This window comes from Salmo trutta, unplaced genomic scaffold (assembly GCF_901001165.1).
Source record: "Salmo trutta unplaced genomic scaffold, fSalTru1.1, whole genome shotgun sequence".
NCBI classification, from domain to species: domain Eukaryota; kingdom Metazoa; phylum Chordata; class Actinopteri; order Salmoniformes; family Salmonidae; genus Salmo; species Salmo trutta.
Window position 1 is genome coordinate 1 of NW_021822783.1, and position 17380 is coordinate 17380.

Consider the following 17380-nt stretch of genomic DNA (forward strand, 5'->3'; position numbering starts at 1 on the left):
TGCAGGTACTACAGACCAGACATGATTATACTGCAGACCAGACATGATTAAACTACAGACCAGACATGATTATACTACAGACCAGACATGATTATACTGCAGACCAGACATGATTATACTGCAGACCAGACATGATTATACTACAGACCAGACATGATTATACTGCAGGTACTACAGACCAGACATGATTATACTACAGACCTGACATGATTATACTACAGACCTGACATGATTATACTGCAGACCAGACATGATTATACTGCAGACCAGACATGATTATACTGCAGACCAGACATGATTATACTACAGACCAGACATGATTATACTACAGACCAGACATGATTATACTGCAGGTACTACAGACCAGACATGATTATACTACAGACCTGACATGATTATACTACAGACCAGACATGATTATACTGCAGGTACTACAGACCAGACATGATTATACTACAGACCAGACATGATTATACTGCAGGTACTACAGACCAGACATGATTATACTACAGGTACTACAGACCAGACATGATTATACTACAGACCAGACATGATTATACTGCAGGTACTACAGACCAGACATGATTATACTACAGACCAGACATGATTATACTACAGACCAGACATGATTATACTACAGACCAGACATGATTATACTGCAGGTACTACAGACCAGACATGATTATACTGCAGACCAGACATGATTATACTACAGACCAGACATGATTATACTGCAGGAAGTACAGACCTGACATGATTATACTACAGGAAGTACACCAAGAGACATGGATTGTGTATGTGTAGACTATAGATTGACGAGCCTTTGAACGGGGTAGGGTGGTAGGTGCCACGCATAACTGTTTGATTCAAGAACTGCAACGCTGCTGGGTTTTTTTACACCCTCAACAGTTTCCCCCTGTGTGTATCAAGAACGGTCCACCACCTAAAGGACATCCAGACAACTTTGACACAACTGTGAGAAGCATTGGAGTCAACATGGGCCCAGCGACCCTGTGGAACACCTTGTAGAGTCCCTACCCCGACGAATTGAGGCTGTTCTGAGGGCAAAAAGGGGGGGGGGGGTGCAGCTCAATATAGGGAAGATGTTCTTTATGTTTTGTTCACTCAGTGTATGTCGTCCCCCCCACTAGATTCAGATGTACCAGCTGTCCCGTCTCCTCCATGACTACCACAGAGACCTGTACGTCCATCTGGAACAACATGAGATAGGACCTTCCCTCTACGCCGCTCCCTGGTTCCTCACTGCCTTCGCCTCTCACTTCCCTCTAGGCTTCGTAGCCAGGGTGTTTGGTAAGTTACGTCTAGGCTTCGTAGCCAGTGTGGTTGGTTGGTTAGTTACCTATAGGCTTCGTAGCCAGGGTGTTTGGTAAGTTACCTATAGGCTTCGTAGCCAGTGTGGTTGGTTAGTTACCTCTAGGCTTCGTAGCCAGTGTGGTTGGTTAGTTACCTCTAGGCTTCGTAGCCAGGGTGTTTGGTAAGTTACCTCCAGGCTTCGTAGCCAGTGTGGTTGGTTAGTTACCTGTTTGCTTCGTAGCCAGGGTAGTTGGTTAGTTACCTCCAGGCTTCGTAGCCAGGGTGTTTGGTAAGTTACGTCTAGGCTTCGTAGCCAGTGTGGTTGGTTAGTTACCTCTAGGCTTCGTAGCCAGTGTGGTTGGTTAGTTACCTCTAGGCTTCGTAGCCAGTGTGGTTGGTTAGTTACCTCTAGGCTTCGTAGCCAGTGTGGTTGGTTAGTTACCTCTAGGCTTCGTAGCCAGGGTGGTTGGTTAGTTACCTCTAGGCTTCGTAGCCAGTGTGGTTGGTTAGTTACCTCTAGGCTTCGTAGCCAGTGTGGTTGGTTAGTTACCTCTAGGCTTCGTAGCCAGAGTGGTTGGTTAGTTACCTCTAGGCTTCGTAGCCAGGGTGTTTGGTAAGTTACCTCTAAGCTTCGTAGCCAGTGTGGTTGGTCAGTTACCTGTATGCATCGTAGCCAGTGTGGTTGGTCAGTTACCTGTTTGCTTCGTAGCCAGTGTGGTTGGTTAGTTACCTCTAGGCTTTGTAGCTAGTGTGGTTGGTTAGTTACCTCTAGGCTTCGTAGCCAGTGTGGTTGGTCAGTTACCTGTTTGCTTCGTAGCCAGTGTGGTTGGTTGGTTACCTATAGGCTTCGTAGCCAGTGTGATTGGTTGGTTAGTTACCTCCAGGCTTCGTAGCCAGGGTGGTTGGTTAGTTACCTATAGGCTTCGTAGCCAGTGTGGTTGTTTAGTTACCTCTAGGCTTCGTAGCCAGTGTGGTTGGTTAGTTACCTCTAGGCTTCGTAGCCAGGGTGGTTGGTTAGTTACCTCTAGGCTTCGTAGCCAGTGTGGTTGGTTAGTTACCTCTAGGCTTCGTAGCCAGTGTGGTTGGTTAGTTACCTCTAGGCTTCGTAGCCAGTGTGGTTGGTTAGTTACCTGTAGGCTTCGTAGCCAGTGTGGTTGGTTAGTTACCTCTAGGCTTCGTAGCCAGGGTGTTTGGTTAGTTACCTCCAGGCTTCGTAGCCAGTGTGGTTGGTTAGTTACCTCCAGGCTTCGTAGCCAGTGTGGTTGGTTAGTTACCTCCAGGCTTCGTAGCCAGAGTGGTTGGTTAGTTACCTCTAGGCTTCGTAGCCAGTGTGGTTGGTTAGTTACCTATAGGCTTCGTAGCCAGTGTGGTTGGTTAGTTACCTCTAGGCTTCGTAGCCAGTGTGGTTGGTTAGCTACCTCTAGGCTTCGTAGCCAGTGTGGTTGGTTAGTTACCTCTAGGCTTCGTAGCCAGTGTGGTTGGTTAGTTACCTCTAGGCTTCGTAGCCAGTGTGGTTGGTTAGCTACCTCTAGGCTTCGTAGCCAGTGTGGTTGGTTAGTTACCTCTAGGCTTCGTAGCCAGTGTGGTTGGTTAGTTACCTCCAGGCTTCGTAGCCAGTGTGGTTGGTTAGTTACCTCCAGGCTTCGTAGCCAGGGTGGTTGTTCAGAGAGGAGAGAGTAATGTTGAGTGTTTTAAGTAGGAATTGAAAGGGGTAGAGGATTAGGAGGAGGAAGAGGAGGAGGAGGAGGAGGGTGTATTCTGTCAGGTGTTTGTGTTGAGTTGACCTCTTTCCTATGAAGGGTTTCTATTGTTTTGTTCCAGAACGTTTCCGTGTAACTACCTGTGACATAAGGACATATTTTTCACTCTGCTGGCTGGGTTCAGATTTCACATTCAAACTCCCTCCCTCCCTCCCTCCCTCCTCCACACCTGTCTGTGTGTCTGTCTGTGTGTCTGTCTGTCTGTGTGTCTGTCTGTCTGTGTGTCTGTCTGTCTGTGTGTCTGTCTGTGTCTGTCTGTCTTGCTCGCTCTCTCTCTCTCTCTCTCTCTCTCTCTCTCTCTCTCTCTCTCTCTCTCTCTCTCTCTCTCTCTCTCTCTCTCTCTCTCTCTGTCTCTGTCTCTGTCTCTGTCTCTCTCTGTCTCTCTGTCTCTCTCTGTCTCTCTGTCTCTCTCACTCTGTCTCTCTCACTCTGTCTCTCTCACTCTGTCTCTCTCACTCTGTCTCTCTCACTCTGTCTCTCTCACTCTGTCTCTCTCACTCTGTCTCTGTGTGTCTCTCTCTGTCTCTGTCTGTCTCTCTCTGTCTCTGTCTGTTTCTCTCTCTCTCACTCTCTCTGTCTGTCTGTCTCTCTCTGTGTCTCTCTGTGTCTCTCTGTCTCTCTCGCTCTCTGTCTGTCTCTGTCTGTCTCTGTCTGTCTCTGTCTGTCTCTGTCTCTCCTCCAGACATGTTGTTTCTCCAGGGGTCGGAGGTGATCTTCAAGGTGTCCCTAAGTCTTCTGGGTAGTCACAAGCCCTTGATCCTACAGCACGACAGTCTGGAGTCTATAGTGGACTTCATCAAGACGACATTACCGAACTTGGGACTGGTCCAGATGGAGAAGACCATCAACCAGGTAGACTGGTGGGGGGGTCTATAGTAGACTGGTGGGGGGGTCTATAGTAGACTGGTGGGGGGGTCTATAGTAGACTGGTGGGGGGGGGTCTATAGTAGACTGGTGGGGGGGGTCTATAGTAGACTGGTGGGGGTCTATAGTAGACTGGTGGAGGGGGTCTATAGTAGACTGGTGGGGGGGTCTATAGTAGACTGGTGGAGGGGGGGTCTATAGTAGACTGGTGGGGGGGTCTGTAGTAGACTGGTGGGGGGGTCTATAGTAGACTGGTGCAGGGGGGGTCTATAGTAGACTGGTGGGGGGTGGTCTATAGTAGACTGGTGGGGGGTTCTATAGTAGATTCAAAAATACTCAATTCAAATATTTAAGATTCTTGAAAATATATGTGTAATACATCAAAATAAAGCTTAACTTGTTGTTAATCCAGCCACCATGTCAGATTTCAAAAAGGATTTACAGCGAAAGCAAACCATGTGATTATCTGAGGACAGACACAACATTACATACAGTTACCAGCTAAGTAGATTAGTCACGAAAGTCAGAAATAGCAATAAAATGAATCACTTACCTTTGATGATCTTCGTATGGTTGAACTCACAAGACTCCCTGTTACACAATAAATGTTTGTTTTGTTCGATAAAGTCCCTCTTTATATCCAAAAACCTCCATTTTGTTGGCGTCGTTTTGTTTCAGTAATCCAATGGCTCAAGAGGCAGGGGAAAATTCCAAATAGCATCCATAAAGTTTGTAGAAACATGTCAAACGATGTTTATAATCAATCCTCAGGTTGTTTTTAGCCTAAATAATCGCTAATATTTCAACCGGACAAAAGCTTCGTCAATATAAAAGGAAAACAAGAAAGGAGCGCTCTCGGTCGCGCGCAGAAACCAGCTCTGAGAACATCCCACTATCCACTCACTCAATGTTGTCATTCTCCCTCATTTTTCAGAATAAAAGTCTGAAACAATGTCTGAAGACTGTTCACAACTAGTGGAAGCCATAGGGAATGGAATCTGGGTCCTACCACTTTAAATGGTGGATAGGCTTTCATTGGAAAATAGCCATTTCAAAGTAATGGTACTTCCTGGATTGGTTTTAGAAACTTTGGAGGGTTTTCTATCCAAATAATTATATGCATATTCTAGCTTCTGGGCCTGAGTAGCAGGCAGTTTAGTTTGGGCACGCTTTTCATCCGGAGGTGAAAATTGTGCCCCCTACCCTAGTGAGGTTAACAAATGACACTGGATAACACAGACACTTTATTAACAACAGACACTTTATTAACAACAGACACTTTATTAACAACAGACACTGCAGAACACAGACACTTTATAAACAACAGGCACTTTATTAACAACAGACGCCGGAGAACACAGACACTTTATTAACAACAGACACTTTATTAACAACAGGCACTTTATTAACAACAGGCACTTTATTAACAACAGACACTTTATTAACAACAGACACTGAAGAACACAGACACTTTATTAACAACAGACACTTTATTAACAACAGACACGTTATTAACAACAGACACTTTATTAACAACAGACACTTTATTAACAACAGACACTTTATTAACAACAGACACTGGAGAACACAGACACTTTATTAACAACATACACTTTATTAACAACAGACACTTTATTACCAACAGACACCGGAGAACACAGACACTTTATTAACAACCGACACTTTATTAACAACCGACACTTTATTAACAACAGACACTTTATTAACAACAGACACTGGAGAACACAGACACTTTATTAACAACAGACACTTTATTAACACCAGACACTGAAGAACACAGACACTTTATTAACAACAGACACTGAAGAACACAGACACTTTATTAACAACAGACACTTTATTAACACCAGACACTCAGAGACAGTGAGAACAGCGGTGTGTTTTCCAGGTATTCTGGGAGTGGTGCTCTCAAAACACTACTTCCTGGAAACAGACAGAGAACTTAACCCTTGTACCACATTACACACACACACACACACACACACACACACTCACACCTCTCTCTCTCTCACACACACACACACTCTCACACCTCTCTCACACCTCTCTCTCACACACACAGACACTCACAGAAACACACACACAGAAACAGACACAAACTCTCTCACACACACAAACTCACACACACACACACACACACTTTCTCACACACACACACACACACACACACACACACACACACACACAGAAACACACAGTAAAAGGTTCAGCCTGTCTGGTTCAGGAGGCCTGAGGATACTGATCATTTAACAACTCAGTTACAGTGATTAAAGCCCCCAGGTGGCTGGTGGCACCTTCACTGGGGAGGACAGGCTCGGAGTAAAGGCTGGTGGCACCTTCCCTGGGGAGGACAGGCTCGGAGTAAACGCTGGTGGCACCTTCACTGGGGAGGACAGGCTCGGAGTAAACGCTGGTGGCACCTTCCCTGGGGAGGACAGGCTCGGAGTAAACGCTGGTGGCACCTTCACTGGGGAGGACAGGCTCGGAGTAAACGCTGGTGGCACCTTCCCTGGGGAGGACAGGCTCGGAGTAAACGCTGGTGGCACCTTCACTGGGGAGGACAGGCTCGGAGTAAACGCTGGTGGCACCTTCACTGGGGAGGACAGGCTCGGAGTAAACGCTGGTGGCACCTTCACTGGGGAGGACAGGCTCGGAGTAAAGGCTGGAACGGAATCCATGGAATGGAATCAGCTACATCGACCCTGTGGTGTCCATGTTGATGCCGTTCCATCCTCTCCGTTCCAGACATTATTATGGCCTGTCCTCCCGTCAGCAGCCTCCTGTGACGCATATAACACAGACTGAATGACCTCTTCAGGGCCCCCCCCCCTGAGCGGCAGACTGAATGACCTCTTCAGGGGGCCCCCCTCCCCTGAGAGCCAGACTGAATGACCTCTTCAGGGGGCCCCCCCTCCCCTGAGCGTCAGACTGAATGACCTCTTCAGGGGGGCCCCCCTCCCCTGAGCGTCAGACTGAATGACCTCTTCAGCGGGCCCCCCCTCCCCTGAGAGCCAGACTAAATGACCTCTTCAGGGGCCCCCCCCTCCCCTGAGCGTCAGACTGAATGACCTCTTCAGGGGGCCCTCCCTCCCCTGAGAGCCAGACTAAATGACCTCTTCAGGGGCCCCCCCCTCCCCTGAGCGTCAGACTGAATGACCTCTTCAGGGGGCCCCCCCTCCCCTGAGAGCCAGACTAAATGACCTCTTCAGGGGGCCCCCTCCCCTGAGCGTCAGACTGAATGACCTCTTCAGGGGGGCCCCCCTCCCCTGAGCGTCAGACTGAATGACCTCTTCAGGGGGCCCCCCCTCCCCTGAGAGCCAGACTAAATGACCTCTTCAGGGGCCCCCCCCCTCCCCTGAGCGTCAGACTGAATGACCTCTTCAGGGGGCCCCCCCTCCCCTGAGAGCCAGACTAAATGACCTCTTCAGGGGGCCCCCTCCTGAGCGTCAGACTGAATGACCTCTTCAGGGCCCCTCCCCTGAGAGCCAGACTGAATGACCTCTTCAGGGGGCCCCCCCTCCCCTGAGAGCCAGACTGAATGACCTCTTCAGGGCCCCCCCCCATGAACACCAGGGGGGCCCTGTGTAATCTTAGAGACTGACTGTAACTGGCAATCAGGACTTCATCCTATCTGACACTCTGTGTGTGTGTGTGTGTGTGTGTGTGTGTGTGTGTGTGTAGGTGTGTGAGATGGACCTGTCCAAACAGCTGCAGGCGTACGAGGTGGAGTACCACGTCTTACAGGACGAGCTGTGTGACACGCCCGCTCACCTCAACCAATCGCAGCGCACCGCCCAGCTGGAACGCTCCAATCAGAGCCTCCGACAGCAAAACCTCGACCTGCTGGAAGAACTGCAGGTACACACACACACACACACACACACAAAACACACACACACACTAAACACAAACATATATATACACACACACACACACACACAAAACACACACTACACACACACACACAAAACACGCTACACACACACACAAAACACACACACACTAAATACACACATATATACACACACACACACACAAAACACACACACACTACACACACACACACAAAACACACACACACACTACACACACACACACACACAAAACACACACACAAAACACACACACACATATATACACACACACAAAACACACACATACATACACACACACTAAACACACGTTTTGTTTCTCTCCAGGTGTCTCAAGCTCGTGTGTGTTGCCTGGAAGGGCAGGTGGAGGGGCTGGCCCAATCAGAGGCTCTGCTGAGAGAACAGGTGTTCCGATTGGAGGAGGAGAGGAACGGACTGCGCGGCGCTGTCACACACCTACACACACTCCTCACCGCGCTGGGAATACACACACACACAACGCACGGAGACTTCAACCTGGACACGCACACACACTCCGCTGCCGACGGAGACGGACAGGGAGACGGACAGGGAGACGGACAGGGAGACGGACAGGGAGACGGAGACGGACAGGGAGTGGATGTCCCCGCCAGAGAGGGGCCAAGGCTGGGTAACGTACCCCAGAGAGAGGGGCCCAGACTGGGGCAAGGGACAGCGATGTCCTCCCCTCTCCTCCCTCATCCACTGGCTCTATCAGAACACTGACTAGTCTCCCAGAGGGCTGTTCTCCTGGTCTAAACTGTAGAAATGGGGGGTTTCTCTGTCCTCTCTGGGCTTTTTCTCCACACAGCCGTCCTATACAGTTGTTATTGCAGCTGGATGTGTGTCTGTGTGTTTGTGTCTGTGTGTTTATTGCACTGTCCTGGCCATAGGAAACATTTTTATACACTATATATGCAACAACGACAACAAAAAAGTGGTCTAAGGCACTGCATCTCCGTTGCGAAGAGGTGTCACTACAGTCCCTGGTTCGAATCCAGGCTGTATCACATCCGGCCGTGATTGGGGTCCCATAGGGGGGTTGGGGGGGGGCATGATTTGGCCGTTATTGTAAATAAGAATGTGTTCTTAACTGACTTGCCTTGTTAAATACAATAAATAAAGAGTCACAACAACCAAAATACAACCCTGGACTCCAGCCCCATGATGCCCTGCGACACACTGACTGACGGGAGGGAGGGAGGGAGGGAGAGAGAGACTTCCTGATTGACACTGTAAATCTGTTGCTATGACTCTACTTCCTGATTGACCCTGTAAATTTGTTGCTATGACTCTACTTCCTGATTGACACTGTAAATCTGTTGCTATGACTCTACTTCCTGATTGACCCTGTAAATCTGTTGCTATGACTCTACTTCCTGATTGACCCTGTAAATCTGTTGCTATGACTCTACTTCCTGATTGACCCTGTAAATCTGTTGCTATGACTCGTGACTGTCCTTCCACCTGATGTTTATTATTGTCATTACTCTGTTGTTGTTATTTCTCTATACTTTGAACAACAATACATTTCATATCCTTTGACTAAATTCACCAGATCAGATGTATTCTTTGGGTGGGTTGGTGGGTGGGTGAGTGATTGAGTGGGTGGGTGAGTGATTGATTGATTGATTGAGTGGGTGGGTGGGTGGGTGAGTGGGTGAGTGGGTGGGTGAGTGAGTGATTGAGTGAGTGGGTGGGTGGGTGGGTGGGTGAGTGAGTGATTGGGTGAGTGATTGATTGAGTGGGTGGGTGGGTGGGTGAGTGATTGAGTGGGTGGGTGAGTGATTGAGTGGGTGGGTGATTGATTGGGTGGGTGGGTGAGTGGGTGGGTGGGTGGGTGATTGAGTGGGTGGGTGGGTGGGTGAGTGGGTGGGTGGGTGATTGAGTGGGTGGGTGAGTGATTGAGTGGGTGGGTGGGTGGGTGAGTGATTGAGTGGGTGAGTGAGTGATTGAGTGGGTGGGTGATTGATTGGGTGAGTGGGTGGGTGGGTGATTGAGTGGGTGGGTGATTGAGTGGGTGGGTGGGTGGGTGGGTGATTGAGTGGGTGGGTGAGTGATTGAGTGGGTGGGTGGGTGGGTGAGTGATCGAGTGAGTGATTGGGTTGGTGGGTGATTGAGTGGGTGGGTGATTGATTGGGTGGGTGGGTGAGTGGGTGGGTGGGTGGGTGATTGAGTGGGTGGGTGGGTGAGTGGGTGGGTGGGTGATTGAGTGGGTGGGTGAGTGATTGAGTGGGTGGGTGGGTGGGTGAGTGATTGAGTGGGTGAGTGAGTGATTGAGTGGGTGGGTGAGTGGGTGGGTGATTGAGTGAGTGGGTGGGTGATTGAGTGGGTGGGTGAGTGATTGAGTGGGTGGGTGGGTGGGTGAGTGATCGGGTGGGTGAGTGAGTGATTGGGTGGGTGAGTGATTGAGTGGGTGGGTGAGTGAGTGGGTGGGTGGGTGGGTGAGTGGGTGAGTGGGTGGGTGAGTGATTGAGTGGGTTGGTGGGTGATTGAGTGAGTGGGTGGGTGGGTGGGTGAGTGGGTGAGTGGGTTTGTCCAGTCCTGCTCATCTTCTAAGGTTCTTTGTGAATAACCTTTTTTTCTCCCCAACAATTTCTGCCGACCCACAAATCTGAACGACCTTAAAATCGCTACATTCTCATTTTTACATCAGAAAATAACCTTCATTTACAACTTTATCTTTATCAAAATGAAAAGAAACCATTAAATACATTTACTCAATAAAATGTGTTTTTTTTATGTATCTTTCTCATGTCAAGGTACAATCTTGAGTCTTATATTTTTGTTTAAAATGTTTTATTTAATTAATTTATTAAATAAAATGTTGGCGACCCCACTGCAGTCCCCCCCCCCAACGTTCAATACCACTGTCCAACATGGTTCAACCCAAATCTACCGGACCTGTGGCTCTGGAAACCACTGGGAGGGAGGACAAACAGACTGCTCTGTGTGTGTGTGTGTGTGTGTATTGAGGACTGACTGTTCAGCTACTTTTCCAGTCGACTGGAGCTCAAGAGGGCGAATTCACCCTTCATCCACACTCATGCCTACACCGTGTGTGTGTGTGTGTGTGTGTGTGTGTGTGTGTGCCAACTAAAGGAGTCTGCCAGGACTGGTGCCTTGGGTTTATTTTGGCTCTCTTTCCTACACCGCGCCCTGCCCTGCCTCTCTCTCTTCTCTCCTCCCTCTCTCTTCTCTCCTCTCTCCACGCCCTGCCCTGCCTCTCTCTTCTCTCCTCCCTCCCTCTCTCTTCTCTCCTCCCTCTCTCCACGCCCTGCCCTGCCTCTCTCTTCTCTCCTCCCTCTCTCCGTGCCCTGCCCTGCCTCTCTCTTCTCTCCTCCCTCCCTCCTCTCTCTTCTCTCCTCCCTCTCTCCTCTCTCCACGCCCTGCCCTGCCTCTCTCTCTTCTCTCCTCCCTCCTTCTCTCTTCTCCCTCTCTCCTCTCTCCACGCCCTGCCCTGCCTCTCTCTTCCCTCCTCCCTCCCTCTCTTCTCTCCTCCCTCTCTCCACGCCCTGCCTCTCTCTTCTCTCCTCCCTCCCTCCCTCCCTCTCTTCTTTCCTCTCTCTCTCCTCTCTCCACGCCCTGCCCTGCCTCGCTTTCTTCTCTCCTTCCTCCCTCCCTCTCTCCTCTTTCTTTCCACGCCCTGCCCTGCCTCTCTCTCTCTCTTCTCCCTCTCTCCTCTCTCCACGCCCTGCCCTGCCTCTCTCTTCTCTCCTCCCTCTCTCCTCTCCTCCCTCTCTCCTCTCTGCAATACAATTTTAAAGTTGCTTTATTGTCATGGGGGAAACATATGTTTACATTGCCAAAGCAAGTGAAGTAGATAATAAACAAAAACATAACAGTAAACATTCATCACAAAAGTTTCAAAAAAAAATAAAGACATTTCAAATGTCACTATGTCTATATGCAGCGAGTCTGATATTATAACTGATCAGAAAGGTCTTTGACCGTAGAGGAGATAAGAGGCCACATTTACACCTCGATTCAGTATATTATAATCTAACTGTAATTAACCATTAATGTTAGATCATAAACAGGGTTATAAAATAACCTTAGAAAGTCACACCGTCGAGAGTGTTTCAACATGACATAGACTGGGGTGTCAGGGCTGTCTGAAGGTATAGAGAGTGTTTCAACATCAGACTGGGGTGTCAGGGCTGTCTGAAGGTATAGAGAGTGTTTCAACATCAGACTGGGGTGTCAGGGCTGTCTGAAGGTATAGAGAGTGTTTCAACATCAGACTGGGGTGTCAGGGCTGTCTGAAGGTATAGAGAGTGTTTCAACATCAGACTGGGGTATCAGGGCTGTCTGAAGGTATAGAGAGTGTTTCAACATCAGACTGGGGTATCAGGGCTGTCTGAAGGTAGAGAGAGTGTTTCAACATCAGACTGGGGTGTCAGGGCTGTCTGAAGGTATAGAGAGTGTTTCAACATCAGACTGGGGTATCAGGGCTGTCTGAAGGTATAGAGAGTGTTTCAACATCAGACTGGGGTATCAGGGCTGTCTGAAGGTATAGAGAGTGTTTCAACATCAGAGAGTGTTTCAACATCAGACTGGGGTATCAGGGCTGTCTGAAGGTATAGAGAGTGTTTCAACATCAGACTGGGGTGTCAGGGCTGTCTGAAGGTAGAGTGTTTCAACATCAGACTGGGGTATCAGGGCTGTCTGAAGGTAGAGAGAGTGTTTCAACATCAGACTGGGGTGTCAGGGCTGTCTGAAGGTAGAGAGAGTGTTTCAACATCAGACTGGGGTATCAGGGCTGTCTGAAGGTAGAGAGAGTGTTTCAACATCAGACTGGGGTGTCAGGGCTGTCTGAAGGTAGAGAGAGTGTTTCAACATCAGACTGGGGTGTCAGGGCTGTCTGAAGGTATAGAGAGTGTTTCAACATCAGACTGGGGTGTCAGGGCTGTCTGAAGGTATAGAGAGTGTTTCAACATCAGACTGGGGTATCAGGGCTGTCTGAAGGTAGAGAGAGTGTTTCAACATCAGACTGGGGTGTCAGGGCTGTCTGAAGGTAGAGAGAGTGTTTCAACATCAGACTGGGGTGTCAGGGCTGTCTGAAGGTAGAGAGTGTTTCAACATCAGACTGGGGTATCAGGGCTGTCTGAAGGTAAAGAGTGTTTCAACATCAGACTGGGGTGTCAGGGCTGTCTGAAGGTAGAGAGTGTTTCAACATCAGACTGGGGTGTCAGGGCTGTCTGAAGGTAAAGAGTGTTTCAACATCAGACTGGGGTGTCAGGGCTGTCTGAAGGTATAGAGAGTGTTTCAACATCAGACTGGGGTATCAGGGCTGTCTGAAGGTATAGAGAGTGTTTCAACATCAGACTGGGGTATCAGGGCTGTCTGAAGGTAGAGTGTTTCAACATCAGACTGGGGTGTCAGGGCTGTCTGAAGGTATAAAGAGTGTTTCAACATGACGTAGACTGGGGTGTCAGGGCTGTCTGAAGGTAGAGAGAGTGTTTCAACATCAGACTGGGGTGTCAGGGCTGTCTGAAGGTAGAGAGTGTTTCAACATCAGACTGGGGTATCAGGGCTGTCTGAAGGTATAGTGTTTCAACATCAGACTGGGGTATCAGGGCTGTCTGAAGGTATAGTGTTTCAACATCAGACTGGGGTATCAGGGCTGTCTGAAGGTATAGAGTGTTTCAACATCAGACTGGGGTATCAGGGCTGTCTGAAGGTATAGTGTTTCAACATCAGACTGGGGTATCAGGGCTGTCTGAAGGTATAGTGTTTCAACATCAGACTGGGGTATCAGGGCTGTCTGAAGGTATAGTGTTTCAACATCAGACTGGGGTATCAGGGCTGTCTGAAGGTAGAGAGTGTTTCAACATCAGACTGGGGTGTCAGGGCTGTCTGAAGGTAGAGAGTGTTTCAACATCAGACTGGGGTATCAGGGCTGTCTGAAGGTAGAGAGTGTTTCAACATCAGACTGGGGTATCAGGGCTGTCTGAAGGTAGAGAGTGTTTCAACATCAGACTGGGGTATCAGGGCTGTCTGAAGGTAGAGAGAGTGTTTCAACATCAGACTGGGGTGTCAGGGCTGTCTGAAGGTAGAGAGAGTGTTTCAACATCAGACTGGGGTATCAGGGCTGTCTGAAGGTATAGAGAGTGTTTCAACATCAGACTGGGGTATCAGGGCTGTCTGAAGGTATAGAGAGTGTTTCAACATCAGACTGGGGTATCAGGGCTGTCTGAAGGTAGAGAGAGTGTTTCAACATCAGACTGGGGTGTCAGGGCTGTCTGAAGGTAGAGAGAGTGTTTCAACATCAGACTGGGGTATCAGGGCTGTCTGAAGGTATAGAGAGTGTTTCAACATCAGACTGGGGTATCAGGGCTGTCTGAAGGTATAGAGAGTGTTTCAACATCAGACTGGGGTATCAGGGCTGTCTGAAGGTATAGAGAGTGTTTCAACATCAGACTGGGGTATCAGGGCTGTCTGAAGGTAGAGAGAGTGTTTCATCATGACGTAGACTGGGGTGTCGGGGCTGTCTGAAGGTATAGAGAGTGTTTCAACATCAGACTGGGGTATCAGGGCTGTCTGAAGGTATAGAGAGTGTTTCAACATCAGACTGGGGTATCAGGGCTGTCTGAAGGTATAGAGAGTGTTTCAACATCAGACTGGGGTGTCAGGGCTGTCTGAAGGTAGAGAGTGTTTCAACATCAGACTGGGGTATCAGGGCTGTCTGAAGGTAGAGAGTGTTTCAACATCAGACTGGGGTATCAGGGCTGTCTGAAGGTAGAGAGTGTTTCAACATCAGACTGGGGTATCAGGGCTGTCTGAAGGTAGAGAGAGTGTTTCAACATCAGACTGGGGTGTCAGGGCTGTCTGAAGGTAGAGAGAGTGTTTCAACATCAGACTGGGGTATCAGGGCTGTCTGAAGGTATAGAGAGTGTTTCAACATCAGACTGGGGTATCAGGGCTGTCTGAAGGTATAGAGAGTGTTTCAACATCAGACTGGGGTATCAGGGCTGTCTGAAGGTAGAGAGAGTGTTTCAACATCAGACTGGGGTGTCAGGGCTGTCTGAAGGTAGAGAGAGTGTTTCAACATCAGACTGGGGTATCAGGGCTGTCTGAAGGTATAGAGAGTGTTTCAACATCAGACTGGGGTATCAGGGCTGTCTGAAGGTATAGAGAGTGTTTCAACATCAGACTGGGGTATCAGGGCTGTCTGAAGGTATAGAGAGTGTTTCAACATCAGACTGGGGTATCAGGGCTGTCTGAAGGTAGAGAGAGTGTTTCATCATGACGTAGACTGGGGTGTCGGGGCTGTCTGAAGGTATAGAGAGTGTTTCAACATCAGACTGGGGTATCAGGGCTGTCTGAAGGTATAGAGAGTGTTTCAACATCAGACTGGGGTATCAGGGCTGTCTGAAGGTATAGAGAGTGTTTCAACATCAGACTGGGGTGTCAGGGCTGTCTGAACATCTAGTTTCTGGCTTTCCTGTCTTGCGTCATGTTAAGATGTCGTTGTAAAGTCTGTACTGTGTTGGTGGGTGCATACCCTTTTCTATATACAGAGCATTTGGAAAGTACTCAGATCCTTGTCTCTGGTACCATCCCTACGGTGAAGCATGGCGGTGGCGGCATCATGCTGTGGGGATGTTTTTTCAGCGGTATGGAACTGGGAGACTAGTCAGGATCGAGGGGAAAGATGAACGGAGAAAAGTACAGAGAGAGTCTTGATGAATCCCTGCTTCGGGGCCTCAGACTGAGCATTATACAGCCTCATTAGGAGCTAGTAACATAAACATTATACTGCCTAGTTAGGAGCTAGTAACATAAACATTATACTGCCCTGTTAGGAGCTAGAACATAAACATTATACTGCCCTGTTAGGAGCTAGTAACATAAACATTATACTGCCCTGTTAGGAGCTAGTAACATAAGCATTATACTGCCCTGTTAGGAGCTAGAACATAAACATTATACTGCCCTGTTAGGAGCTAGTAACATAAACATTATACTGCCCTGTTAGTAACATAAGCATTATACTGCCTTGTTAGGAGCTAGTAACATAAACATTATACTGCCCTGTTAGGAGCTAGTAACATAAGCATTATACTGCCCTGTTAGGAGCTAGTAACATAAACATTATACTGCCTCATTAGGAGCTAGTAACATAAGCATTATACTGCCCTGTTAGGAGCTAGTAACATAAACATTATACTGCCCTGTTAGGAGCTAGTAACATAAACATTATACTGCCCTGTTAGGAGCTAGCAACATAAACATTATACTGCATCGTTAGGAGCTAGTAACATAAACATTATACTGCCCTGTTAGGAGCTAGTAACATAAACATTATACTGCCTCATTAAGAGCTAGTAACATAAACATTATACTGCCCTGTTAGGAGCTAGTAACATATGCATTATACTGCCCTGTTAGGAGCTAGTAACATAAACATTATACTGCCTTGTTAGGAGCTAGTAACATAAGCATTATACTGCCTTGTTAGGAGCTAGTAACATAAACATTATACTGCCCTGTTAGGAGCTAGTAACATAAACATTATACTGCCTCATTAGGAGCTAGTAACATAAACATTATACTGCCCTGTTAGGAGCTAGTAACATAAACATTATACTGCCTTGTTAGGAGCTAGTAACATAAGCATTATACTGCCTTGTTAGGAGCTAGTAACATAAACATTATACTGCCCTGTTAGGAGCTAGTAATATAAGCATTATACTGCCTTGTTAGGAGGTAGTAACATAAACATTATACTGCCTCGTTAGGAGCTAGTAACATAAGCATTATACTGCCCTGTTAGGAGCTAGTAACATAAGCATTATACTGCCCTTTTATACTGCCTGTCTGCCTGTCTGTCAACCTGTCTGCCTGTCTGTCTACCTGCCTGTCTGCCTGTCAGTCTACCTGTCTGCCTCTCAGTCTACCTGTCTGCCTCTCTGTCTGCGATTTCTAGTTATCTTTATATCTCTTCTCATCGTTGTTGTGTCTACACAGTTTGAGTTTCCCAATCGTGACTTTGTCTCTCCGCTGCCGAGCAGTGAACCCGAACACACATGTTCTATTCAGCCTTAATTTGATGAGGGAGTCATACCGAGACCAAGGTCTCTTTTACAGCCCCCGAATTACAGAAATACAAACATCGTTATAAATACAAAATGGAAGCACTAATAAATACAGAACAAACACATTCATCAGTAATAAGGTCCTCAATCAGCTTTCTGAATTCACCTGGCGACACCACAACTTCACATTTAAGACCGTTTTAAAGATTTCTTATACTTTTATTCCACAAATAAGCTGTTAGGTAAATCAGCTTTTACTTTTCTAACTCAGTAGAGACCGGAGGAGTTTCCAGAGATCTCCCTCCCTGAGACCAGGGAGCGGAGGAGTTTCCAGAGATCTCCCTCCCTGAGACCGGAGGAGTTTCCAGAGATCTCCCTCCCTGAGACCGGAGGAGTTTCCAGAGATCTCCCTCCCTGAGACCAGGAGGAGTTTCCAGAGATCTCCCTCCCTGAGACCAGGGGAGTTTCCAGAGATCTCCCTCCCTGAGAC

At 48.1% G+C, this 17380-nt stretch overlaps 1 protein-coding gene and 1 long non-coding RNA gene across 5 annotated transcripts; one reads left to right on the forward strand and one right to left on the reverse strand.

Annotated features, from left to right (window-relative positions):
- The first annotated feature begins 15 nt into the window (after positions 1 to 15).
- On the forward strand, positions 16 to 8786 carry LOC115184531 (TBC1 domain family member 1). Of its 4 annotated transcripts, none has more exons than XM_029745377.1 (6): positions 381 to 512; positions 544 to 737; positions 1152 to 1311; positions 3757 to 3926; positions 7641 to 7817; positions 8159 to 8786. In XM_029745377.1, the coding sequence occupies exons 2-6, from the start codon at positions 723 to 725 to the stop codon at positions 8573 to 8575; spliced, it is 939 nt and encodes a 312-aa protein (XP_029601237.1). In that variant the 5' UTR covers positions 381 to 512; positions 544 to 722; the 3' UTR covers positions 8576 to 8786. The 4 variants fall into 4 exon arrangements, with proteins under 4 accessions (XP_029601238.1, XP_029601237.1, XP_029601235.1 ...); XM_029745375.1 differs by having other exon boundaries at positions 381 to 481; positions 513 to 737; XM_029745378.1 differs by lacking the exons at positions 381 to 512; positions 544 to 737 and adding an exon at positions 16 to 168.
- LOC115184532 (uncharacterized) lies at positions 111 to 512 on the reverse strand. The gene is made up of 2 exons (XR_003874396.1): positions 440 to 512; positions 111 to 386 (listed from the first exon to the last, which is right to left on the reverse strand). It is a non-coding gene; the product is annotated as an uncharacterized LOC115184532 (long non-coding RNA).
- Positions 8787 to 17380: the final 8594 nt, after the last annotated feature.